This window comes from Cimex lectularius, unplaced genomic scaffold (assembly GCF_000648675.2).
Source record: "Cimex lectularius strain Harlan isolate CLEC.00 unplaced genomic scaffold, Clec_2.1 scaffold12, whole genome shotgun sequence".
In the NCBI taxonomy this organism is placed as follows: domain Eukaryota; kingdom Metazoa; phylum Arthropoda; class Insecta; order Hemiptera; family Cimicidae; genus Cimex; species Cimex lectularius.
In genome coordinates this window covers 809,684-837,571 of record NW_019392875.1, presented here as the reverse complement: position 1 = coordinate 837,571, position 27,888 = coordinate 809,684, and the positions used below count along the sequence as shown (strand labels likewise).

General features: G+C 34.3%; 1 protein-coding gene across 3 annotated transcripts in view; it reads right to left on the bottom strand.

Annotated features, from left to right (window-relative positions):
* LOC106665877 (limbic system-associated membrane protein-like) overlaps positions 1–27,888 on the bottom strand; it is a 489,908-nt gene that overhangs the window by 63,668 nt on the left and 398,352 nt on the right. For all 3 annotated transcript variants that reach the window (XM_014392677.2, XM_014392678.2, XM_014392679.2), the window contains one exon: positions 18,061–18,214. In XM_014392677.2, the coding sequence (XP_014248163.1) occupies positions 18,061–18,214 (154 nt within the window). The remainder of the gene's footprint in view (positions 1–18,060; positions 18,215–27,888) is intronic.

Here is a 27,888-nt window from a genome sequence, read left to right as displayed (position 1 = left end):
TAATCTACAATTCTCAAGCATTGTGTAAATTCATTTTTTTTCTTCACATCCTACATACATTTGTAAAATTTGAACGATGTTTATAAATCGCAGGCCCTGAAAACGATCTCAATAAAGATCGAAACGTTGGCACGATAAAGAAAATGTTTTTCTGAAACTTACATCACACCAGACCGCACCTCACCATCTCCAAATAATCATTGGCTAAAGGTCACTAAACACCACACAGTATTGTATAAATTCATTTTTTTTTCTTCACATCCTACAAATATTTGTAAAATTTAAACTATGTTTATAAATCTCAGACCCTGACGAAACACCACAGAGTATTGTTTAAATTCTTTTTTTAATCTAAAATTTTCTATTATTGTATAAATTCATTTTTTAATCTACAATTCTCAAGCATTGTGTAAATTCATTTTTTTCTTCACATCCTACATATGTTTGTAAAATTGTAATTATTAACTAACACACATTATTATCAGTATTAAAGCCTAATGTTACTATAATTTCTTAAAGTATCTTTTAATTTCTCATTACAAGGGATGAAAAGTTTTTCTGAAAAAATCTTCGAAAAGAGTTATCATCCCTTGTATTTATAACCTAGCTTGGTTTTGTCAGGGGCCTTCACTGAGGGAAAAAATCACGGTACGTGAGATGAAGGCTGCATAAGGGGCGTATTTTACGAGCAATAACTCAAGAAGTATTTGATAGGTTTTGGCCAAACCTTTATAATAAAAAAATAAAACACTCTTAGTGTCAGATTACACTGTAAATCATAAATATTTTATTGTGTAATTAAATCCTTTCTTCAACGTTTATGGCGTTTTTAATAGTGCGTGAATAAAGGGAGCGATGCCGGAGGGAAAACTGTCTGTTGTGAGCGTTTTTTTGTGTGCCGGTTTTGTGGTTTGCTGATTTGTAGTGATTGTGATAAAACGAACGAGTAAAATCCTGGCCCAATTTTACTACGTAAGCGCCCAGATATCCATTGGCCCATTGTCTGTCTATCTGCGCTTCCAGGCCTTCCCATACAAAAAGCTTTGAATACTGTCATGCCGTAAAGCGTAAAAAAATCGGTAAAAGCCTGATAAAGCCTGTCTTCTTGATCTATCAACAACAGAACAATTGACGGTGTTAAAATTAATAGTTTTCATACTATAAAATACGTGCAGTTTCAAGTACTTTTTTGCAACTTTTAATTGGCTTTAAATTAATATTTTTCATATATTATTTATGGAGAAGCAAGTCTTGCTTTGGACAATAAGAATAAATATTGAGACCATGAGGTGCGGTCTGGTGTGATGTAGGTTTTAGAAAAATATTTTCTTTATCATGCCAACGTTTGGATCTTTATTGAGATCATCTTCAGGGCTCAAAGTGTTTGTTTTCTGTGTAGATGTGTCATTCTTGCGTGTCGTGTTTAGAGTGCCCAACAACACGACACACATACACTTACGACATCTACGCGGAAAACATACACTTTGAGCCCTGAAGATGATCTTAATAAAGATCGAAACGTTGACATGATAAAGAAAATGTTTTTGTAAAACCTAAGTCACACCAGACCGCTCCTCACGATCTCCAAATAATTATTGACTAACGGTCACTAAACACCACAAAAATAAGAATAAAATTTTGTTTCAACAATTCGAAGATGTTAAAGGTGCTTTCTTTGTATTTTGTTTTGTTTATTCAAGTTTCAGTAAAAAATGATCAGCTTTTGATTTAAAAAAATTAATCTTTCTTTCTTACACATAGTTCTAACCGTCTCAATTTTATTTTCTAATTAGCAATAGGAAGTCTGCCAATTTCCATTTATTTTATTATAGAAGAGCTCAACCAATTTTCTATCACATGTCTACTTTTACTCCAGGGAGGGTTCTTTCATCATAATTTCATAATTGTGTATCAAAGAAGATAGATTTGCCAGTTAATCCGAGACAAAAAGTAAACGTTTTAAAATTGCAATAATAAATCCGGCAATTTCTATTTCTTTGATAATTAAACCTTTTCTAACTAGAATATTTTCTTAAGGAAAGAAATAATGCTAACGATGAAATTGTAAAGTTTTAGCAATCGTATTCATTGCAGTTATCATCAACTTTATGGCAAAGTCGTTGCTTACCACCTTCTGGTAATTTGAGGAAAAAAGCAAAATCTTAATTTTACAAAAATAAAACCGGCAATGCCAAAGGCAGCGATCGTATGCTCATATTTTAATAATTTAAACACCACACACTAAATAACTGCGCTAATTGTTCTTAAAAACTGTTTTACAAACAAACAAAACAAAACAAACCGAGCAGTATAAACGTTGAACCGGAACAATCAACTGGGATGTTCACACCATTTAAGTCATGTTTCAACATGAAAAAAAATGATTCATGACATCAACTGAATTTTCGCGACTTGAACGACAAAAGTTTTACTGGTTCCAACTTTTTAGTTGTTGAACCCTGTTGAACTGAAGGAACTCACGACAGATTTGGTTGAACAAGATACGTGCCTATCACACCAGATCTGCGCCATCAAACTACCACTTTTTCCAAACAACTGTTTATTTTATGAAAAAATAAACATGCACAATAAAGGTTGAAAAGTGGAGTAGAATATTTCCTGACCGGGAAACATTTATTTTCTTAATTCTAAAAGAGTAATTAGGATTGTCTCTTTTCCCAGCTTCTTGTTTCTTTTTTTAACTTATTCCGGTTTCTATTTTTTCTACTAACAAACAAATCTCTGTCCGGTATTGTTATTTCTTATGATTTCACCCTTTACTCATTACAAGTTTTTTAAAGGTTTCTAAAACGGCCATTAACTGTTCGCAAATTTTTTTTATTCTCATGTTTACTGAACCAGCTGTGAACGCACACGATTGTAAACTGGTGGAATTGAGGTCAATTTAATAAAAGGACAGTACGAATTTTTGGCCGCCCTGGCCGATTGGTTATTAAGGCGTCCGATACACCAAAAATATTTTGTAAAATATTCTTACCAAGAAGTCCGCGACAAATACCATTTTCTGTATAACAGGAATTACTTTACTATTAAGATTTTTTACCACCTTCTCTGGGTTCGATATGTTTGTTGGTTTTTGTTATGGTCATATTGCCATTTTTTTGTTTTTTTAAATGTTATCAACTTTATAAGTACTGTTTTTATGTAAGGACTTAGTTGAAATGAAAAAGTTAGTGTCACGAGCGGGATTCGAACCCATGACGTTCGGCTCCATACGCCGCTGCTCTAACCACTTGGGCTATCGTGACCTCATTCATTTCAACCAAGACCTTACATAAAAACATTAATTAATTGAAAGAAGTAATTTAGTCAATCAGACCTTTAGTTATAATGGATTTATACGAACTACTTGTTTAATTATTCAGAAATCGTGAGATGCGGTCTGGTGTGATATAGGTTTCAGAAAAATTTTTTCTTTATCGTTCTTTATCGTGCCAACGTTTCGATCTTTATTGAGATCATCTTCAGGACCTGGGATTAACAAACAATGTTTACATTTAACAAATACATTTAGGATGTGAAAAAGTGAATTTATACAATGAAAAATATTATTTTTTATATTCAATCAAAGTATTTCTACTCACTCAAAGGTTTGTCTTCTGTGTAATTGTGCCATTCTTGCGTGTCGTGTTGAGAGTGCCAGTGATTTTTGATACTTTGATTGAATATAAAAAATACATTTTTCATTGTATAAATTCACTTTTCCACATCGTAAATGTATTTGTTAAATGTAAACATTGTTTATAAATCCCAGGCCCTGAAGATGATCTCAATAAAGATCGAAACGTTGGCACGATAAAGCAAATGTTTTTCAGAAACCTACATCACACCAGACCGCATCTCACGATTTCTGAATAACTATCGATTAACGGTCACTAATCACCACACATTTCTACTTGTTTAAAATAAAACTGTTTTATGTTTTTCAAATTGCCAAAATCTTAGTTGGTTTCATGTCTCTGGTTTCGTGTTTTATTTTCCTGGCATTTCTATTTTAAGAATTGTTACTAGCCTCACAAAAGAATTAAAAAATAATTTTATATGATTTGAACAATTATTTCTGGCATAATATTATTTTTAGAAAAAAGGACAAACAGTATGAAGATTGGTTTGCCTGCTATATAACTATTATATATTACATACGTCAAAAATTGTTGTTTTCATAAAATGGTTATGTAATTGTTTATTTGTCTGCATAAGAAATTTCAAATTGACGGAAAGAAATATTTTATTAAAGAATTATTTTTGCAATGGGGCGTCGGTGGCCGCAACCGTTTAGGCGTTGACACGGCGCTCATCACTGTAAGGTAAAGGTCCCGAGTTCGAATCCAGCGGCCCTGCATTAGAACCCGACATACTTACAAATGGGCTTTTTTCAAAAACACCGGCACCCCGAGGGTTTATGAAACCCCTGCTTTTGGGAACCCTTGTTAAAAAGAAAAGTTAAAAAAATGCTGCGACGAAGCGGGTTTTATTTATTACGATTCGTCGTACTCGTATCCTTCAAAAGCAGTCATGAACTATGAGAATATGAGAACGCGCTCACAACATTAATGGATTATGCAAAGCTTTAATCTAAATTACAATCTTTTGCAGATTCCGTTTGTACGATTGGGTGTACCCACTCAATAGTAACATAACAATTGGCTAGACCAATCACTCCTGTTCTGCGTGTTGATCCGTCATTACATCAGCAAAACTAATTACACAGTTGTATAAACCAAAAATAGATTAGACGTTCTTGAAACAGTTTTGTCAACTTTTAATGCACTTAGTAAAACAAAATATTTACCTTAAAAAATTCTAACGCCTAACGATGTACAGGCGTGTACAAACTCAATTCAATTTCACGACGTTTTATTTCGTCATTTGTTACGCTTCTTTTTTAGAGAATATCGAACAAATAAACCCAACAGCACGGCAGGATTTTCGACGTAAAAGCGGTGGACAACTCCCGATGGAGATAGCAGTTACCATCTCGTGGGAGGTGGATTCCGCGGGGAAAATTTTTCCTCGTATGTCAGGTAGCTGTCTTGAGCAAAGTGTGCGGTCGCGGAAGGGGTTTTCCTGTAGAGCAAGACCTAATTTTGTGCTATGGTTGTGGTGACGCTGGAAACCTTATTTATAATACATAAATTACATCCCGCATTCCATTCTAGAGAAGACGGGAGGGAAGGAGCCGCCCCCTTTAAAACAGAGCTCTCGCGAATCCTAAAATACAACCACCACTTTATGATAAACTCCTTTAACATCTATTATTTTATTTTTTATTTAAGTACCGTTATAACTGAAAAAAGTGTTTAATTTGATACTTACATCCAAGAATTTTATTCGTATAACAGAACTGATGAAATATGCAGTCAATCTTAAATGGGTAATGCAACGTGTTTCATGTTTTAATGACATTTAGAACATCTTACCTGACCAAAAATCGACCAAACAAATGTATTTCGCAGCTAACAAATAAATTACACATATAATTTTTTGAAAACTCCTTTTTTAATGCAACAAGTTGGCATCTTATTTTAATAAGGTTGACTAAACATTCACTAGTTTAATCAGATAATAGATTTATGTGTGTAAAAACTTTGAACTACTCTACAGACAACTGTCTTACGCCAAAAATTTGCCGGCTTTGCTCCGTGGAGACGAGCGAGGTTATACTGTTTAATATTTAATTGAAAATGGGCGCCACGCTGTTTAATATGTGAAACGCAGACAACGAACCGCAAAAAAAGAAATAAAATAAAATAAAATTAAAATTAAGTAAATAAAGAGTTATGGTGAAATTAACCACAAAGTAAGGCCTAGGTTTGTGCCTCGTTAAAACCTAAACAGGCTAGATATACACACTCTCACAAGTAATAATTTCATCAGGCCAATGAAAGATATGATTAATAAAATTCTAAGTAAATAGTACACAATATTTACATACTCAAAAAAACGCATTTATTATTAAGGAAACTAAAATACAAATCACACAACTATGACCAATTTGGTGTAGCGATGGTCACTGGATTGGATGTGGCGTTGTGGACCGCTAAAGGAAAATAAAAGAAGTGCCTACAGCGCAAAAAAAAAAAAAAAAATTAAGACAAGCATGCAACTCAGAAACAATGAACGTTACACGGCAAAGTAAAATAATGATAAAGTAAATAATAATATTAAAAATAATAAAAAGAAAAACTTGTATACGACGAACTGGTGAAGGCTACTGTCTCTCGGCTGGACAAGTCCGAGGACTCCAGGCAGGACGTCTGGGTCGAAACAGCGACCAAGGAGATGCTCAACTTGCAAGTTCGACTTTTAAAGATGTTAACAAGGTAAGGGCGGCACTTACCCACTGGTCCTTTTGTAGGCGGTGCTCGATGCGTTCCTAGCCAAGACTCAACGCGGATCCACTATTTTAACAAAAAACAAATTGACAATCTATAAGACAGTATTAAAACCGATCTGGATGTACGGATTAGAACTGCGCTACACTTTTCAATATGAAAAGAATACAGTCCTTCTAATCGAAAGCCTTCAGAACCGTAGCCAATGCACCTTATTACTTCTCCAACACGACCATTCACAACGATCTCAAAATCCCTTTCACGTAAAAAATAACATTTTCCACTTTACACAATCGATTCTCTTCTCACCACACTCGAGTTTCCTAATCCTTACCAAATAGAAACCTCCTCTATAATCCCACCTGACGACTGAAGAGGAGATGGCCTAGCGACCTACTAAATGAGGATTAGCCTCACATAGTTGGAAGAATAATAATGGTTATTAACTCCCCTAACAGATTATGATAAATATAAAACGTAATAAAACTTGAAAGCTTATATAGGCAATGTAAAAACGATTAAATACCTTCTTTTCTTGTTGAGAAAACTTTACTTTTAGAATACTGGATTCTCGATAAAATTTTGTATGTATAAACTACCCACTTTTTACTCCTTTGCTGTTGTCCACTAAATCTACATTCAAGGGCAAAAGTCCGATATTGAAATATGCATTGTATTAACTAATAAAGATAATTAGATAATAAGATTAGGTTATAATAAATTAAAATTTAATGTGTGGTGTTTAGTGACCGTTAATTAATGGAGACCTCCATCTCTAAATAATCATTAAAATTTATGCCGATGAGACCAAACGGATCTTACTTGAAACATCAAACCATCTGAACCCTATTGAATTTTTACAAATCAATAAAATAAAAATAAAGAAGACAAAAATGCTAATAATTAACCACATTTTATCCCAACTGCATTTAATTTATTAATTGTTATGTCTTTTTGCACTTCATTAAGTTAAACCTTTTTATTTATTTATGTGTTGGTTGTTTTTGACAAATCCTGGCTATGATTCTAGATTTTAAAATTTACATACCATAGTTGTTTTGCTGTTATTGTTATTTTATTGATAGTCAAATCTGAACTGAGTGCCTTATGATGCAGTAAATTTTGAGGTTTCTCCACACTTTGTTCACAAAATAAATTGCAAATGTCTTGTACCGTTTACCTTCATATAAATGTAAATTGTGATTGTATAGAAAATGTACAAAAATATATTTAAAAAATCACAACATTTCTACCAATACTTCATAGAAAAGTCATTAAGGCTATTGTTCCGTTGGTTTTCCTGTTAATATCACCGGTATAAAAAAAATCAGACTTGAGGGCGCACAAAATTCCTGTTTATGTTTCGTAACTTTAGCACTTGAGAAATTATTTTTCAATTCTTCCTTTTTGCCAACTGTCCCGCAGGGAAGTGTACTTGGCCCGTTTTTGTTCTTAATGTATGGAATGGATTGCTCAACAACCAGGGAGAAAAACTTCATATTTTTGAAATAATTTGGCTTCTCTCATAATAATTCTAGATATAGATCTACATCCACAATTAACAAATGCTGGAAGATAAATACATCCTTACTAATTTCGCCTTCTATTGCACTCGTACTCCTTAAAGGTAAGAAATTTTTTTTATAAGGTGTAAGATTAGTGTGAAATGTAAAATCATATTTCGAATTAAAGTTAATTCGTCGTTAATTATCAAATTTGAGGTTTTGTTTTATTTGAAAAACAAAATAAAACTTATCGGGCTATCTAGTTCTTAGTTTGGATGACTAGTCCGCGAAACACTCATATTAACTTTCAATTAATTAAGATTTTTAGTTGAGAAAAAAAAGTCAGTGTCACGAGCGGGATTCGAACCCATGATTTTAAGCTAGATACGCCGCTGCTCTACCACTTGAGCTTTTTATCTCAACTAAAAACCTTAATTAATTGAAAGATATTAATTGGTCAAGCGGACCACGAAACTAGTGAACTCATATTAACAGTCATTAATATACAGAGCAATGGGCGAAAAATGAAATATATTTTTTTAAGAAGAGAAATATCACTGACAATAAAACTAGTGGGCGTCGGTGGCCGCAACGGTTTAGGGGTTGACACGGCATTCATCACTGAAGGTAAAGGTTCCGAGTTCGAATCCAGCGGCCCTGCATTCGAAGTCGACACACTTACAAATGGGATTTTTTTTCAAAAACGCAGGCACACACACAAAAAAAAATGGCAATATAAGCTTACAATAAAATTTCACATTAATCCATTGAAATAGAACAAAATAAATTCACACAAAGGGTAACCCTGAGGCCTCAGTGGTACACAAGAAACCCACGATGAGATTCTTGCAAGCAGAAAAGTGATTTAGACATTAACAACCATCGAACTTATTAATCCAATTGAAAAACCTATTTATGTTTTCAGAATGAAAAAGTGGTCCGGGTAAATAACATATATTATCGAGAAAAATAAATTGTAAAGGTAATTTTAATTATTTTTTTACAGGTTTAATTTAACCGATTTCTGTAAAGGCTTTTTTTAAAGCATGTCAGCATGCACGCGTTCATCCATAATAATTTGTGATCTTAAGGCCAAATGGGACCTTTTCGAGCCATTATGACCAAACGCCATGCAACACTGTTCAATAATATGAGCCATCTATTTTGTTGTTAGACACCGACTCGTACCAATTAAAATGTTGAGAACAGGTGACAAATTGTCTCCTTTTAATTAACAAGCCGTGAGTCCTTGGAGGTAAATAGGACGTAGCTGGTTTTAAATTAATTGCCCAGCCGAATATCCAAGTTATTATCCTGGAATTAGCTACCATTGAGCTCGAATCACTGGCAGAATTGGCAATTGGCCTTACCCCCTTTCTCGCCAATGTTGGACCATATCACGCTGTAAATCACCTCAGGTAGTGACTTGATTCTGGAAGAAAATAAATCCTTTCCTTTTTACTTATTTATCTATGTAACGACCAATTTTCTCAAGAACTACGCGATAAGAATGGATTTCCAATAAAACGCAATTTATGTGATAAATAATAATGAAGATTAATTAGTATTAGACGATATAACATGATATAGCATAAATTCTTTAAGAAACTTGACATATTTGACTGATTTTTTTCTAATGTAAAGATAGCATCGTTCCTATGTAACATCTATATAAATAAGATGCATATAAAACATGTATGTAATATAATATTTTTTGATAATGTAGATAGTCGTTTATTTATTTATTATTATTACAATCAGATTGCAACTTGACTATTTTTTTCTGTTAGAAGTGCGAAAGACACTGGGCTTTAGAACGTTCTACAACATTAACAATGTAACAATGTTGTCTTTTGCTTTGCCTGCTTTGGCGTTAGCGGGGAAAAATTAATTTAAAAAATCCGCTGTCACTTTTGACTAATGGTAAATTTTTAAATTCACTAGTTTTCGTGGTCCGCTTGACCAATTAATATTTTTCAATTAATTAAGGTTTTTAGTTAAAATAAAAAAGTCAGTGTCACGAGCGGGAGTCTAACCCACGACCTTCGGCTAGATACGCCGCTGCTCTACCACTTGAGCTATCGTGACTTCGATCCACTCGGACACTAACTTCCCATCTCAACCACACCTTTTGAAAAATGGCAAAAAGGAGGGAAAATTCAAAAGGTGGGGTTGAGATGGGAAGTTAGTGTCCGAGTGGATCGAAATCACGATAGCTCAAGTGGTAGAGCAGCGGCGTATCAAGCCGAAAGTCGTGGGTTCGAATCACGCTCGTGCCATTAACTTTTTTTCATCTCAACTAAAAACCTTAATTAATTGAAAGTAAATGTTTAAATTGAATGAAAACTTGTTCAAACAATTTAAGTCTTGTTTATAGGAACGGTGCTGTTTTTATATTAGAAAAAAAAAAATCAGAAAAAGACGAGTGAAGTCAAGTTTCTTAAAGAATTTAGGCTATATAATGTTATACTTCTAATACCATCCTGTGGTACACATATGGACCTAGAACACAGGAAGGTACAGGTGCAAGAGTATTCGGTTCTGGAAATACTCAGAACCCACTGGAAAATACACCAGTATCTTCCAAGCTGAGATTCAAGCAATCGAGAGATGTACTCAACTCAACCTGAATAAAGGGTACAAAAACAAGAACAACTATCATGTCAGATAGCCAAGCAGCCATCAAAGCACTATGCTCAAATATCATTAGTTCAACGATGGTGCTGAACTGTAAAAACCAAATATTAGGTACGCAGAACAAAGTCAGCCTCTGCTGGGTCCCAGGACACATGGGAGTGGAAGGTAACAAACTGCTACACAGCTGACAGGACTAAACCCTTCTGTGGCATAGGAACCCACACTATTAACGGGTATCTCAGTCAGAAGGACAAAAAGAAAATGAAGGAACAATGGAATTCACTCAATGGACACAAGCAATCCAAGAATCTCCAAACAAATTTCGGAAGAAAAGAAATTACAGAATGTGTCAAGGGAAGCAGGAACAAACTGAGAATCCTAATAGGATTTCTAACAGGACACTGCAAGCTAAATGGACACTGAAAGAAGATTGGAATAATCCAAAACGACACATGCAGATTCTGCAAAGTGGCGGAGGATCCACCAACAGATCTACTAACAAACTGCGGAGCTATACTTGCTCGAAGGAGGAAGTGTTTTGGGATGTATAATGTGACCATAGAAGAGCTTCAACCACTGAAACCGGGCTTGTGAATCAAGTTTCTTGATGAAATAGGACTCACCGATGTACTTTAGGCAGAGAACGGGGGATATTACATCTACATCTATAACTTCTAATACATATGTCCAACTTATTTTTTTTTAGCAAGAAACAGAGCTGACTTTTTTTTTCAGAAAACCGTGAATGAAATTCTGCATTTTGGAAGTAAATGAACGCTATCGTCTTTGCATATTACCTCTGTGCCGATCAATTTTAACAAGAACTACATGTTGAGAATAGATTGTAAAAATCATTAAGACGTTATTGTTGTCGTGAACTTGAATGACAATTTTTGTCTAGAAAATCTAGAACTATAATTTATTTCTTTTACCAATATTGCTGATTGAACAAAAGTAGAAATAAATAGCGACTGTTTGGCTGCCAACGTGAGTTTGATCTACTGAAATGAAATTGCTGTGTTAAATAAATAAATATTTAATTGTACCTGTACGTGTATTTATAAATTAATAACTAACTTATAATTATAATTTATTTAAATTAGATGTTTTCGTTGTTCGCGTAGGTTACGTTTTCAAAGTTTTACCTAACTTAAACAGAAAAACTCGAGCTTTTCTATAAGAGAAACACGTAACTCTGAGGATGAGCTTATACTACTTGGTTCACATTAACTCAACTTTGTTGACTTTTGAACGAAAGCCAACAGTGAGCATAATATACCCAGGATGGGCTGTTGAATATTAATGACGGAAACTTTTAAGGGTTTATTAACAATATTGAGATGACTCGCGAAAATTTTCCAAACGTGCCCGCCTAATGCCGTTTTGCTTTGCCGTGGAACGGGCTTGAATTTTGAATCATTTCTTCTTTACACGATAATAACACGGAACGGATGGCGGATCGGTTCAATAACATCGAATATTCCGTTTTTGTAATGATGGAAATGAATAAAAGAACCAGATAATATATTCTTCTCTAACCGTACCTGGAACAGCTAAATGGTTATACATACGGAATTCACTGCCTTTAAAAAAAAAATAAATCCGGCGTTTTTACTAGAAACTCCGTATTAAAAATAATCACGCAACATATTTGCTTGAAATATATTTTGCCTAAAATATATACGTTCAATTTTCTTATAATTGTGTATTCCTCCTTTCATCATAATTAAATGTTGCATATGTAAAACCAATTTATGTAAATTCATTAAGGATTATTTAGTTATACACAGTTTTTATACAGGGTGTCCTATTTAGATGGCGACTTATTAAAAAAAAGTGTTTAATATTTTTAGTCTAGTTTAAAATTTTTACCTTTTTTGATGAAAAGTAATACAGGGTACCTCGGGCCCAGTTCAACTTCAAAATTTCAAATACGACTCTATACAAGACACATCATTTTAAAAGATTTTTTACACTGAAAACAATGGTGAATTTGGGTTTTAAATTGGTCATAAAATGACAAAGTTATGGCAAATAGTCTGAAAAAATTCATTTGGTATCCTATTTATTTATTAAACACATTTCATGTTCGAACTGCCTGTGTTGCGTAAAGATGCAAAGATTTGCTTTTTTAACCACCCATCATCGGTGCTCAGAGTAATAAGAGTCCGGGGAGATGGATTGACAAGAATTTTCTATCTTTTGCCGCATTTCTTCAGCCGAGGTTGCTGGGTTATGATCGGCTAGACACTGTTTTTTAAATCGCCCTCACAGATAATAATCAAAATAGTTACATTTTTATATAAAGAATGAAGAAAATATTTTACGTAATTTATATCTGATCACAAATGAGACGTATAATTTCATGCAGTGGTGTAAGCGAGGCATGATGAAATAAATAAAATAAAATATGTTCAAACCAGACTTCACTTCGACTATTTTAGGGAACACGATATTCTTCGTGGTAGTTGGGAAATTATCTCCCTTCATTCACGCTAATAAATCACACACAAAGATATACCAGAATAACACACACGAGTACACGATATTCCTCGCGCTAGTGTTACAGCTTCCTTACTGTGGCTGCACGTGCGTTGTTTATTTACAGTTTTTGTAAGTTTACAGATGTTATGTTGAACGCCACGGTTTTTTGGAGAAGGATAAATACCGAACCAGGATAAAAAGGAAAAGGAAAGTAGAACAAACAAAAGTAGAAAAAACGAGAAAGAGGAAAAGGAAGCACAGATACGGTTCTCGTGTTGAACCCTAGACGACCGATGTAGCACTTCTTGCTTCTCTTCTTCCTGATGAAGTTGCTCTTCCACCCAAGGTTGTAATATGGGAACTAAATCATAAAGTTCTTCCTTCTTCTAGCGGGGTTAATTCGTTAAGGCAAGAAATCTTATCCTTAGGGTTTAAACTACGATAAAAAATTGAATACGAATAACAACTATTCTAGTTATTACTAAATTTACATATTCTTTTTAAATTAAACTAATAGTAGACGGAAACTAACAACTAATGTGTTTAGTCCCGAATTATCAGGCCTGATAACGAAATTGAAAAAGAATTAACTTACGGGATTACTCTTCCACTTAGGCTGTGCCGTGTCCGCCGGGATCAGTGATGGACACCACTGGGATCACATCCGACACAAGCCACATACTTTTTTTTCAATCTTTTATTGTCCTCGCGGAGACCACCTCTTACTCTGATGGCCTAACTCGAACTGACTGCCGCTTTCTTTGTTTCCAATCTGGAACCCGGAGCCCTCCGGGTCACGATCTTGGAGTCCGTGAAACGCTTTCCGCTTCTCGTGCTTCTCGTCTCGGTTCGACCCGCCACTATTTAAGTTTTATTAAATTTTTTCCGAGAAGAAAAGAAAAAATATAATAGTGGTTGGAAAAGACCATTCCTTCATTCACCCTAGTATATTACTTTTACATACACCAGATTTCATTCATACTGCCCCAGAATACTCGCTATTTTACGAGGTCTTTGCATCAGTATATATATATAAGAAAGAATAACATGACATAAATAAAAACTCATTTTTATACAAGCCAACACACATCTCATTCATTTGTGCCTGAATATAAGATATTTCTCGGGAATTGAGAGGTCTGCATCATATCATTCCTAATCAGAATTGCAAGTGGTTAAAGAAGAGTAAGGGGGCGGTGACTTTATCATAAAAGTCTGTTGTGACATTGATTTTTTATTATCCTTTTCATTATAAGCAGAAAATAAGTAGTTTCAACAATCCCTTTGAAATGATTGGTTTTATCAGAATATTCTTATGTACATATAGCGGGTTCATATATTTTTGTTAAACATTTTATTATGGTATTTGTAGAAGTGTCACTTTATAGCGCAGTTTTACAATCTCAACTGAGGAATGGCAACAGTTTTAACCGCGATGTTTAATATATGTATATACCGGAAGAAATCGTTATACGCTTTAAGTGAAAGCAGACGGGTAGCTTTCACAGGCATGGCAATAAAAGAAGTGGAAAGTTTTGTACGTCCACGTTTAGGAGGATCGTTCGGAAAAGCTATAACTAGTAACCAGACGCCGTTAAACTTTATGATAACGGCGAAACTCATATCGTAAACTTTCATTGCCCCCGCGTTTATCTTGTTATGTCGAGAAGAATCGGGATGCGGAATGTTGAGTGTTTTATTTTTTAAATGAATTTCAATTGATTAATAAAATCGTTATACATTTATTCATAATGTATCCCAAGATATCGTTGTAGTTTTGCGGAACTACAGAAACATATAGTCACTCCCTATATAATCTAAATTAGTCTGAAGAAAAAGTTTCCAGAAAAATATAGTTTTGTTAAAGTATTACATAACATTTTATTATGGTTTCGTGGTCCGCTTGACCAAATATATTCTTTTCAATTAATTAAGGTTTTTAGTTTGAGATAAAATAGTCAGTGTCACGAGAGGGATTCGAACCCACGACCTTCGACTAGATACGCCGCTGCTCTACCAATTGAGCTATCGTGACTTCGATCCACTCGGACCCAACTTCCCATCTCAACCCCACCTTTTGAATTTTCCCACCTTTTTGCCATTTATCAAATGTCATGAGATCTATTTGATTCTCGGCGAGAAATGAAATGGACACGGAGAGCTTTAGTGAAGTTATATGTACTTCATTTTAACTTATTTAATTCACTCGTTTTCATGGTCCGCTTGACCGATTAATATCTTTCAATTAATTAAGGTTGTTAGTTTGAGATAAAAAATTCAGTGTCACGAGCGGGATTCGAACCCACGACCTTCGGCTTGATACGCCGCTACTCTACCACTTGAGCTATCGTAACTTCGATCCACTCGGACACCAACTTCCCATCTCAACCCCACCTTTTGAATTTTCCCTCCTTTTTCGCCATTTTTCAAGGAAGCCTTTTTTTCATTATTTTCTCTCTATATTACTCGCTGTTTTACTTAATAAGCAACAATACAATCATATAATAATGCAATAACAATGTTATAGCATTTAACATATTGTTGATTATCTGAATAGGTATCTCAATATAATTGTTGTTAAATTTTGTAACATGAACGCAGATCTATCTGTCCATGGATTATGCTCAATTTGCTCAATTACTGGAAAGAGTAATGTAGTATTACATAGCTGTATGTACGATACCACTCGCAGATGATTGGCCTTATTAAAGGCTGAAGTGCCAACGTAAGCCTTTATTGAAAATTTCTATGGTCTGGAAAATTAAGCTTATCTCCCGGAAAAGCAAAATTAGACGAAAGTCTAAACTATGGGTACAAATGGTGAAAAATAAATATATATATAGACTTATGAGTTAATTTTGTTGTGCTTCCATGCATTATTACTTTTCTGTCTGCAGACTACGTTACTAAGCAAATTAAATCAATAATAATATTGACTAATATTATCTAGAATATTTAATTTTTGGTATTTCTATACCTTTTTAAAAAGGTGTTTTAAAGACATGTAACCTATGAAGTTACGGCATTTTGTGCATTTTTCTGTAAATATTTTAATTTAACATTATTATTTTTCAATTCACTAGTTTTAGTGGTCCGCTTGACCAATTAATATCTTTCAATTAATTAAGGTTTTTAGTTGAGATAAAAAAGTGAGTGTCACGATGGGATTCGAACCCACGACCTTTGGCTAGATACGCCGCTACTCTAACATTTGAGCTATCGTGACTTCGATCCACTCGGACCCTACCTTCCCATCTCAACCCCACCTTTTGAATTTTCCCTCCTTTTTGCCATTTTTCAAATTTCGTGTATTTGATTCTCGGCGACAAATGAAATGGTCACGGAGAGCTTTAGTGAAGATTTGGGTTCGAATCCCGCTCGTGACGCTGACTTTTTTATCTCAAAATTCAATTCCGTTAGTCGTAAAGTTAAAATGTATGAAATGTTTTATTTTTCTAATAGCATTCTGTGTTGTTCTAATTAGCCTAATAAGAATACGTATTATGGAGTGGAGTAGAGTATGAATTATGGATGAAAAATATTTTGAAACATGATGGGGGTCCGAAATTCTGGAGGAGACGGTGGGAATCGAACTCACGTCCGCGGGGTCAACGAGCCGAGATTATGACGCCCTAAACACTCAGCTACCGCAAGCCTCCAGACTAAAAGAAGTTACTATGGTTTAGAATCGTCAATAGAAGAAATGAGATTAATGGCGGATATGTACAATGCTTGATAAATACACAACATTCAGATTCATCTTCGCTTGATGAACCAGATATAATAGAAGGTAAAATAACTGAATTTTTTGGTTATGAAGTCGAATCTAACTTTACAGGTTACAAGAAAGATTAGATCCTCATCAAGAGTCATATACAATGTAGTATATCACTCAATTTTTTCCTGTCAAGTTTTTTTTAATATAACTTGAAATTTTTAAGACTAATCGGTCTTTTTCAAATTTGTTGATTTATGTTAGAAAACATTTCTATGTGTTAAAAAAATTAAACTAATTACATTATTTATTTAAACTTATTTGGACACGTTCAAATCGCTGAAGTTTAAAACAAAATTCAAATACCGGAAAACGAGGGAAAACTTTCTAACATAAACGAACAAATTAATAAATTAGAATTTTATCGACAATTAAAAAATCAAAGAAATTACAATGAAATTATGTACATAATTAATCTGTCTGTAATAAAGAATTAACCTTTCTGATGAAAAACTTAAGATCTTTGATTCTGAACTACTGACAACTTTTTCTTTTCTTTCTTCAACTTGCGCACTTTCCCCAACATAATATAAAAGAAAAGTCTAGTAATTTAAATGAAAAGGTTTCTAAAATATAGGCACCCAATAACTTACCCTGGAAAGAATCATCGGCAAGGTAATAAAGAGGGTCCTATTTCAGGTTGAGAAACATTACCCGGGAAATTTATATTCTTAGGTAAGTGAAAGAAAAATATTTAAGAAGTTGAAAACGGCGGGTTTTGGCGGCGATCCATTTTTGCAATAGCTCATATATCATACTTATTTGCTCTAGCGAGCATTTTAAAAATTATGCGTGAAATTAAAACAGAAAATAATCTCCTCAATTAAGAAGGGGCCGTAATAAGTGAAGGCTAATTGTAAAAAGACAACTGCCTGGTTTTGAAAACCAACTTAGGCCTAAAATCCTGTTTGTGGATCCACGTGGTCTTTTTAAGTGGGCAGTGTTTTATTCTAAATCCACCTCCAGTAGAAAGTTTCACCCGAGTCGAAACTTTGTTAAAGCGAACCTTAAATTAGGTCACATAAGGGCGCCATTTGTAAACAAAACTCTATTCTACTTCAAGCTTAGTTTACGACACGGTACGGAGTAGCCTTATTGGCTCAACTTACTTTTTAGCCGGATCCGTCCTATTGGCTTTTTCTCTCCCTTTTTTACTTCTTGTTTATTGCTCAATACGAAGGTCACACGTGCAGAATAAGCAGGCGGTTATAGAGTAATAAGCGTTAGTGATTCTAATTTTTTCGATAAATCTTTAAAACGGCAACACCGTTATGGAAAATTTTATGAAATGAAAGGTACTTACATAAAACTCTGAGGGTCAATTCTCTGGCGGCTACTTTTCCAACGCCGTTCGAAGCCAGACAGCGGTAGACACCGGCCTGATGTCGGTTCACCTCTCCGAGCAGTATGGTGGATCCATTCGTAGGCCTTAAACTCGGATTGTACGTATTGTTCGTCTGAAACAATTGTTACCGTTAACACTCATGTAGGATCGTCTTTTATCTCATTCACGCTAAATTCGCTCGGCACACTGGTACAAAGATAAAAGATACTTTTCAAGATTAACTAAGAGACAAATATTTGCTTTGTCAGCAGTGGCCCGTTATTGATCATCCTTGTTCTTGCCGTTTGTTCAGACATGCACAAATAAAACGGGAGATAGAATAAGAGAACTTAAGAGGAACTTTTTTGGAAACGCTTCTTACTTTTCATCCTCACAAAAGACACGTAATCTTATATCGCCTTTTTGTTTACATAAAAACCCAAAACTAAATTACGAATTCAAATACCAAATATTATTTAAAAAAATAATTGCCAACAAAATACACAAATATGTTGAACTGATCGATCCCTTTAAAGGGTCCGTCTACTTTAGCTGATGTTAATGTCACTCTAAGTGTTCACATCCTCAGAAAGAAAATAAATACACAAACATAATGTGTGGTGATTAGTGACCGTTAGTCGATGATTATTGATTAGATCGTGAGATTCGGTCTGGTGTGATGTAGGTTTAGAAAAACATTTTCTTTATCGTGCAACGTTTCCATCTTTATTGAGATCATCTTCAGGGCCTGGGATTTACAAACATTATATATAACATAACAAATACACGTAGGATGTGAAAAAAAGTGAATTTATACAATGCAAATTTATATTCATTAAAGTTTTCTACTCACTATTACTACTCAACAAACACTTTGAGTGAGTAGAAATACTTCGATTGAATATAAAAAATATATTTTTTTGCATTGTAAAAATTCACTTTTTTCCACATCCTACATGTATTTGTTAAATTTAAACAATGTTTGTCAATCCCAGGCTCTGAAGATGATCTCAATAAAGATCGAAACATTGGCACGATAAAGAAAATGTTTTTCTGAAACCGCACCTCACGATTTCCGAATAAAAACAAACAATATTAACGTTGATAATAATAATCATAATAATTGTAATTATTGTAATTGCTAGAGTGTATATAACCTCTCCTTAAATCTGTAGGTGTTTATAACTTGTAAATTATTAATGTATGGAACGACCTTTTGTTGTTATAATATTTGTTCTATCTTCCTAGATAGAAGCTCAAGAAATATTAAACTTCCTTTAAAAATATTTCGCAGATAAATTTTTAACTGTGAATACCAAAATTTGTGGCTATGGCATTCACTGTTCCAAAAAAAAAAAGGTTTTGTGTACAGAAGTGATTATATTGCTTTTGTAAATAATTTGAATTATCTGGGTGTTCCTTTTTCTCCTTCAGATTAATTCTCACAAGCCAGAATATACTTTTTGGAGAAAATACTGCAGCTCATACTCACTAGTTGGATTGTTTAAGTGTGTAATGTGATAATTGTACAAAGTGCAAGTTATATCACTCTACCTCTGAAGGTATGCTGCTACAATTTGGGCACCTAAATATACTAACAAAAATGAAAGGGACAGGTGAAGTTTTTAAAATAAATTTTACCAACCCCAAAGAACACTCCAGATCCATAGGTCAGATTATAATGTGGAAGGACCCATTTAAAATTAAAACGTATTTAAAAAATGAATTTTTCTTTTTTTTTGGACACCTGGATCTGGGGGAATTTTGAAGGCCAGAGTACTGCAGATTTACAGCCTATTATACTCCTTTGGCTCCATTTTTGGGAGCACGCAACCAAACGTGTATGAATTGAGCCCCCGATGTGCCTATTTTCCTCCATTAAGGAAACCCTTTTTAGAGGATCGGGACCGAAATTCAGGATCGTTAGAACCGATACCGCCCCGGACGTTTCATTGATGTGCCGAGTCAATTTTCACTGCGCCCCTTATGTGTCAGGAAAAATTCCCAGAGGCCTCTAGGTGGGAATCGAACCCACGACCGCGGGATCTACTTGCCGAGAGCCTGACGCCTTAACCACTAGGTCCCAAGAGTAAGGTTGGTTGGTAACAGCCAATTTTTAGAAGGCTGGAACAGCACCTGATCAAACAATGACTTCAAGATTTTTTAGATAAAATAGATAATAATAAAAACTCTTAACTGGTTTGAAAACTCTCTCTTATTGATAACAAACATATATTTCTGGTTCAAGTGTTGAAATTGGTTGAGGAAAATTATGAAAATTCGGTAGCTTCTATCGAATATAATCTAATTAGCCTAGATTTAGAGTCTATTCTGAACAGCCCGTATATTAGCTATTATCGTTCATTATGGAACTTCAATTTAAATGATCCAAGGTAAATATTTCAAAATTACGTTGTAAATGCACCTGTACATAATCGAAAATCTTGCTTGATTCAGAACTACCTGTCATCAAGTTAGTATAAGTCGAATAGATGGCTGGAAAGGACTTTCTTATTTTATATATGAGACCTTTACGCCAATCTTTATCGAATGTTTGGGCCACATCTAGGAATACAGCCGTGCATATTTATTATTCCTGAAGTGCTTTTTCAATGGCTTGGGTCAATCGTAGAATGCTAGCGTTAAGAGCGAAACTGATGGTTGATATAATATTTTTCTCTCTAATTTTTAAATAAAACACAAACCTACTGAAGATAGCGGAATTTCTAAATACGTCTGATAGAAGAAACCAGCAAGGATAGGTTGACCAATGATCAGTAAAGATTCAAGTCTGATTCATCACTCCGCAGGCTACATAGAGAAATCTCCAGCATCCCCTACCAATTCAATCAAATGATCATTACCTTTGAATTTGTTCATTATCAACGACTGAAGGAGATGATCAGCTTTGAGTTTTCAAATCAAAATTTCAGCTTCTGATCCGAGCAAACTACTTACAATCAACGCAATACAACTACATATCACAAATTTTCCTACCAGTCTCAGCTGCCACTTTCCCTATGCCACAATAACAAAATGACGAAAATGCACTATTTTTCCATTTTAAATTAGCAAAACCCTTCGTAATAATACGAAATCTCGAATAAAACTGACGAATAAAAACACTTTAATTAATCCCTTTTAAGAGTGTGCAACCAATATTGAGTAATAATTGCTTTATGTGAAAGTTAGCAATGTCGATAAAAACAGTTGAATTCAAAGGCAAGCCAAAACAATTTTTCTACTACACCAAGGCAATTGGGAAAAGGTACAATGCAAATATATTGATGTTTACCAATTGACTTGTCCCGGAATGTAGGTCCACGCAGTAAAGTCTGCCCGTACGGCATTGTGGGTTTAAGTTCCTCATGTGTAAACACAGGTAGCATTTCCACCGGGAAGACAAAGTTCGTCCGAAATTGATATTTAAAGCCAACAGATAAGTCGGAAGCGTGATTCTAATTTGTAGTCGAGCGGTGTTGAAAATGGGTCGGAGCTAATACCATAAACCTCGATCCTTCTAATGCGCCGGTATATACGGTTCTCCAGATTTATGTCATTTGTTTCTGAAAAAACAAGGTACACATCGAATCGAGAATTTTAATTGAAAACTAATATTACTGCCTTTGCACGCAAATAAAGAGAGATTTTTTAATTTTCCTACAGACAGATAAACCCCATCCCCAAAGGTGGGATTTATAGGCTAAGATTGCATTTTTGTTTTTGTGTTTTAATGGTTGGACTTTTCCTTTGTTTTTTGAAATAGAAACATCAGGAGCCTTTAGCTCAGTAATGAACCTGGTTTTCAAACAATAACGTTAATATCACTGGCGATAATCTAAAGAAACTGTTTTGAAACTATACTATTTACGAAGTTTACTAATGTATAACTATACATGTACTAAGAGTATGTACATACCTAATTGTAAACTGAATGAATTTGGGATTCTTCTGTTATGTTCATTTAGTTAAAACCAATAAAGAAATTATTACTTTAGCCGGATTTCTATTGATAACGCCATTTAAAAAAATATTCATTTCAGTATAACTCAATCTAATCTTATTGCACATACAAAATTATAACTAAAATTCATGATCTGAAAGAGCATAAGAACGCTGAAGGTTATCATTACTGCTGTGCGTACCAACGTATCATAAAGTAACAAAAATTGACAAATATAGTTTTTTGATAGTTTTTAATTATGAAAAATAGAGATGTAATGTATTATGGTATGGTATGGTGAAAAAGGATACTAGGAAGCGGGGTTTGCACTCCCAGGCACTGCAGCCTTCTGGCTTGTTGTACCTTCCTAGTTTCTTAGTTCAGTGCAATAGACTCAATCTTTACTTTTTAGAAGTATCAGGTCATTGACTGTCGCTGCTGCAATTTGATTCCCTAAGTTTTTTCCATACGTTAAGTTAAACCTCCATTGAGCTGTTGCTTCGCATTCGAAGATGATAGGAGTGGCTGTTTCTCCTCCTCATTACATAATCTGCAAATGGGATCATCGCTGTATATGTCCATGTTGTGTAGATGTTTTCTCAGATGCCAGTGGCCGGTTAGTAGTTCTACCACTCCTCTGAGTTTGGCCCTCTCCAATTGCAGCAGTGTTTTTGCCAGTCTCGGTGAGGGTTGTTTCATCATAAGTGTTTGTACACTTATTGTGTCTAGCACCGGAGTTTATCCACTCCTCCTTTTGCTTTGTTTGGATCCATTCTGCGATGGAGGATTATATATTTGTTTTTGTTATCCCAAGGTTCGGGGCTATGTATGATCTTGCAGATCCTCATCTGGCCAGACTATTTGCTTTTTCATTAACCAAAATTCCCCTGTGCTTTGGCACCCAAGATATCATCAGGTTGTTGTGTTCCCCTGGTTTGGAGATTTTGGGTGCATTCACTGACTAATTTTGATGTGAGTCTTTTACATGCTAATGCTTTAATGACTGCTTGGCTATCTAATCTTATGAGAATTTTTTTGTCAGTGTAACCTCTTTTAAGATTTTCCTGGGCTCAAGCATTGATGGCATGCATTTCTGCTTGAAAGACCGAAATGTACTTCCCTAATGAGTTTGATTGCTCATGTTTTGGGCTTGTACAGAAAACGCCTGATCCGGTTCCTTCGTTTGTTTTGGAGCCATTTGTGTACCTGATGCTTTCCTGTGTTCTGCCTTTCCTTTATAGTCCGTTGAGACTTTGTAGGAAGTTGTGAAGACTGTTTCCGGGATCATATCATGCATCCATTTTTAATAATGGGTGTCTGATTTTGTTGATTATGGTTGTATGCGCGAATTGTTTATGCCCTTTCCAATTTAATGTTTCTAGAGCCTAAGTGAGCTTTTCCTAGCTTCTCCTTGTATGAATATTTCTTATGGAGGTATGTTTAGCAAAGTTTCTAATGCATTTGTAGGGGCTGTTCTCATTGGCCCTGTGATACATAGGTTTGCTAGTCTTTGTAAGCTGCCTAATGTTTGGGTAGCTGCTTTTTGTTGAGCTTTGTTCCACCAGATTAGTGATCCATAGGTTATTCTGGGTCTTATTACTGCCGTGTATAGCCAGTACGCTAGCGTATTATGATATCAAGACTATTTTTATATATAACAATATGACCGTTTTATATTTCGCATGAATTTAAAGGATAGAAAGTTCGTACATTTTGTTTATATCCATTATATTTCATGGTCCGCTTGACCAAATAACTTGTTTCAATTAATTAATCTTTATGTAAGGTATTGGTTGATATAAAAAAAGCTAGTGTTACGAGCGGGATTCGAACCCAAGACCTTCGTTTGTTTATAATTGATCAAGAATTAATCCTCAATTGTAATAATAACAATTAATATAAAGAAATGGCAAACCCGTAGCTAAGCAGTTTTCACTAATTTTGATATTCCAATCCTCGCAGTCTGTCAAGTCTGTCAGATGCGTTTCGATATTTAGCTATCTGCAGATTTATCCGCACACCACTGAAAATGACGAACACCCGAATACCGATTAACAGAATAAAACAATGAGAATAGGCCAACGAAAATGACCATCAACCACTTTACGATCAACTCTGTTCGTGCGTATGTAAGTACATAAATGTGTAGATTTGAACTTATATAAATCAGTAATCAATAATAAATGAGTATAAGAAATTTGCTTTTGGAAATTTTGTTGTTACAGTTACTCGTATAAATTAAATGTGAGAGTAATCGCACAAATCCAAGGCATTGGCGGTTTTTTCTCCCCAAGGTTAAACTCGATTTCAAAGTATGCCCGTCCCGTCTCATTCGTAGTCTAATACCACTGCCTGGAGCATGCCGTGAAACCATCCGCATATGGTAATGTCCTAACAAGTTGCCTCTGAGTGGGTGAAGTCAAAACAGGAGCCTGAACATTTTCCACACCCACGAGGTGAGCATGACTTTCAGCCAATCATATACCTCTTCCGTTTCTTTTCGACACCAGAGACGATAATTTCAATTGGAGGGAACACCGGAGTAATCGTTGTAAAATTGAGAATGTGGATTTAGTTTGGATTAGTAGGACTTCACTGATGAATATTTTCAATATTTTATATAAACATCAGAAGCCAAAAAATCATAACTAACATTCACGTTAAAATAATAACTCCCATTCAAAAACTCACAACACCCTGAGATTTTTGTATTTTACGTGAACATATGGTACGTGAATGAAAAAGCCCCAGAAGTGCAAAATAAACTATTTGCTTTCAATAAATTGAATATATGTTGAATATAAATTAAAAATAATAACCCAAAACAACTTTTTCATTTGTTATTGTTTTTTCGATTTAAAATGGTATTGAATTACAAGTATTGCCATCTGGATTTAAACTGCTTTCATCCTTTTTGTCATACTCACAAAACGTTTTTATAGAAAATTATCAATATAGTATTATTAACATTACAAAGGGTGACGTTTTTTACCTCAGTTCGTCGAAGTTATCTCCTAATGGCTCAGTGGTTCTCGGAGGCATTTTTCAGCAATCGATTTAAACTGCAATCATTAACAAGTTCCTACAGGGAGCTTATCCACATGGCGAAAACCTGTCTGTGACCCGATTTTGTCGACAACTACTCACACTATTTAAATCAGACCTTTTGCACATTGTTCAAAGTAATTTATTACACGACATACACATCAGACAGAATTAGATTAAAAACTAAAAAAGTATTAATGATATCAATTAGCGTTTGTAAACAAAAAGTATAATATTATTTTCATTAAAAACGTTTGATACGGGACAGATCTGGTTGAGATTTTTTAAACGTAGTTATTCCAAGATGTCACCGACAAGCTTAGACAAAAAGCTCGATGGAAATCGGTGGTACTTTAGAGTAATCGATTTAAAATACAACCGTTAAAATTGATATGAAATAAATTTAATAACAAATTTAAAAAAACTCTGTATAGTAAAAAAGCAAGATACTCTAAGATAGTACTCTTTTTAATGTTACATGTTTGTCATGTTATGTTTTTTCTAAAATTCACTAGTTTTCGTGGTCCGCTTGACCAATTAATATCTTTTAATTAATAAAGGTTTTTAGTTGAGATAAAAAGTCAGTGTCACGAGCTGGATTCGAACCCACGACCTTCGGCTAGATACGCCGCTACTCTACCACTTGAGCTATCGTGACTTCGATACATTCGGACACTAACTTCCCGTCTCAACCCCACCTTTTGAATTGTCCCTCCTTTTTTTTCTAAAATGTTAAATTATGATCTCAAAATTAAAATCAATATCATTTGTAGTCCTTGTTATCTAGTGTTACCTTATGTTTACTTCTACATTTTTTTTTTACCTCGGTTTTAATTTATTGCCTGAAATCGGATTGAATTTCATTAATTTTTTAACCAAGGCGCAGCGTGCTTCTGAACTATCGAATGTATATATATTCCAGACATAATATAATTTAAAACACTGATTTTTATCTAAACGTCTTTCCTTGAATCCCTAGTAAAAGTTAATATTAATGATCGGTTTCGGTCTGCGACTCGGTGAACTCATGTTGAACCGGTGCAGGGTCACTTATTGAGTTTGTCTCCATTCGCGGGTTTTGGATTTATTCAACTGCGTTTCGGCATTGCGTCATCTTCAGTAAAATCCTTCCTGAGCTGAAGTTTGAATAACGCAAAAACGAGAGTGGACGCAGACCCAGTTGTGAACCTGTGCCGGTTCAACATGAGACCAACAGTTCAGCAATACTCTTAAGCATTGCGCGTTTAGTCTAAGTTTTCTTACGTCATTTATTTTTTATCTAAAACTGTACTTGTATTATACTGGGTGTTCGGCTACTCGTGTTATAAACTTTGACAGTAGATTCTACATTCAAAATGGAACCAAAAAGTCGTAATTGACTATGGTCCGAATGTTTCGGAAACAGTTTCGAAGTTATTCTTCTTTTACTGACTTGTTAAGATTTCACGACCTTGCTTCAAATAAACAATTACAAATCCAAAACTGAATGTGCACAAATGCGAAAACTACGTTAAATTTCCAATAAGATGTGATAAATACTAAACTTGTAAAAGTTAGTGAAATAAGCGTTTTATTAGCCAGAACTTTGAAAAATAATTTTTTTTTCAAATCTTGAAAAACTTACTATGGTGATTCTAAACTACTATTTACAAACTTTCATTTCAGAAAACGTACTCCAAATAATATTCTTTTTAGTAGTGTAATTGCTTTTTAATTATTTTTTCAAAGGTGGAGAAATTGATGAAGAAAGGAAAAAACTGTGGATGACGGATTGATAAGATGGAGAGATGAATAATAATAAAAAATAAAAAACTTAAGGAAATTTTGAATGAATGAATTAAAAAAAGGTTTTGAATTTTAAAACTCTTTCATAATAATACAATAATTCTTTTATCAATGTTGCAGTCATGTTGGTAAATAAGTAAACACTTCTATTATTTCGGTTTCGAACCCAAATTAAAAACCGTTCGATAAATTCATTCAAAATTTCCTTCAGTTTTCTATTTTTTATAATTATTAATCTTTCCACCTTATCAATCCGTCAACCACGGATTTTCTTTTCCTTTATCAATTTCTTCATCTTTGAAAAAAGCAATTAAAAAGCAATTACACTGCTAAAAAATATTAAATGGAGTACGTTTCTGAAATTTGCTGGTCTCTAAGTTTGTAAATAGTAGTTTAGAATCACCATAGTACGTTTTTCAGTTAAAAAAAAAATGTTTTTCAAAGTTCTGGCTACTACAATGCTTATTTCACTAACGTTTACAAGTTAAGATTTATCACATCTTATTGGAAATTTATAATTATCAATGGTATCAACGGATTTGCCCTCAACCTTTCAGTTTTGGAGTTGTCATTGTTTAGTTGAAGGAAGGTCGTGAAATCTTAAAAAATCAGTAAAAGGAGAATAACTTCGAAACTGTTGAGATTCGGACCATAGTCCATTAAGACATTTTGGAATTTGGTTCCATTTTGAATTTAGAATTTACTGTCAAAGTTTATAACTCGAGTAGCTGCGCACCCAGCAGATTGGATTTCAATTTAGGATTGTGGAATTGTGGATGTTACAGAGAAAGCTGGGCAATGGCAGCCGCTCTGGATTAATAAAATGATATTTATCATTTGAAAGGTCTCTTACCCATATTCTTTTCAGACGTTCAGGTGGTAATTGTAGGGAATGAAGTAATCGTATTTGTGTGTTAGTAGGAATTTGTAATATACTATGAAAACGTCTGTAATGTGTTTTGATGGATGAAAAGACTTCCAATTACTGTAAATAATGTTACCTAAAGAAAGAATTTTAAATAGGGATCCATTAT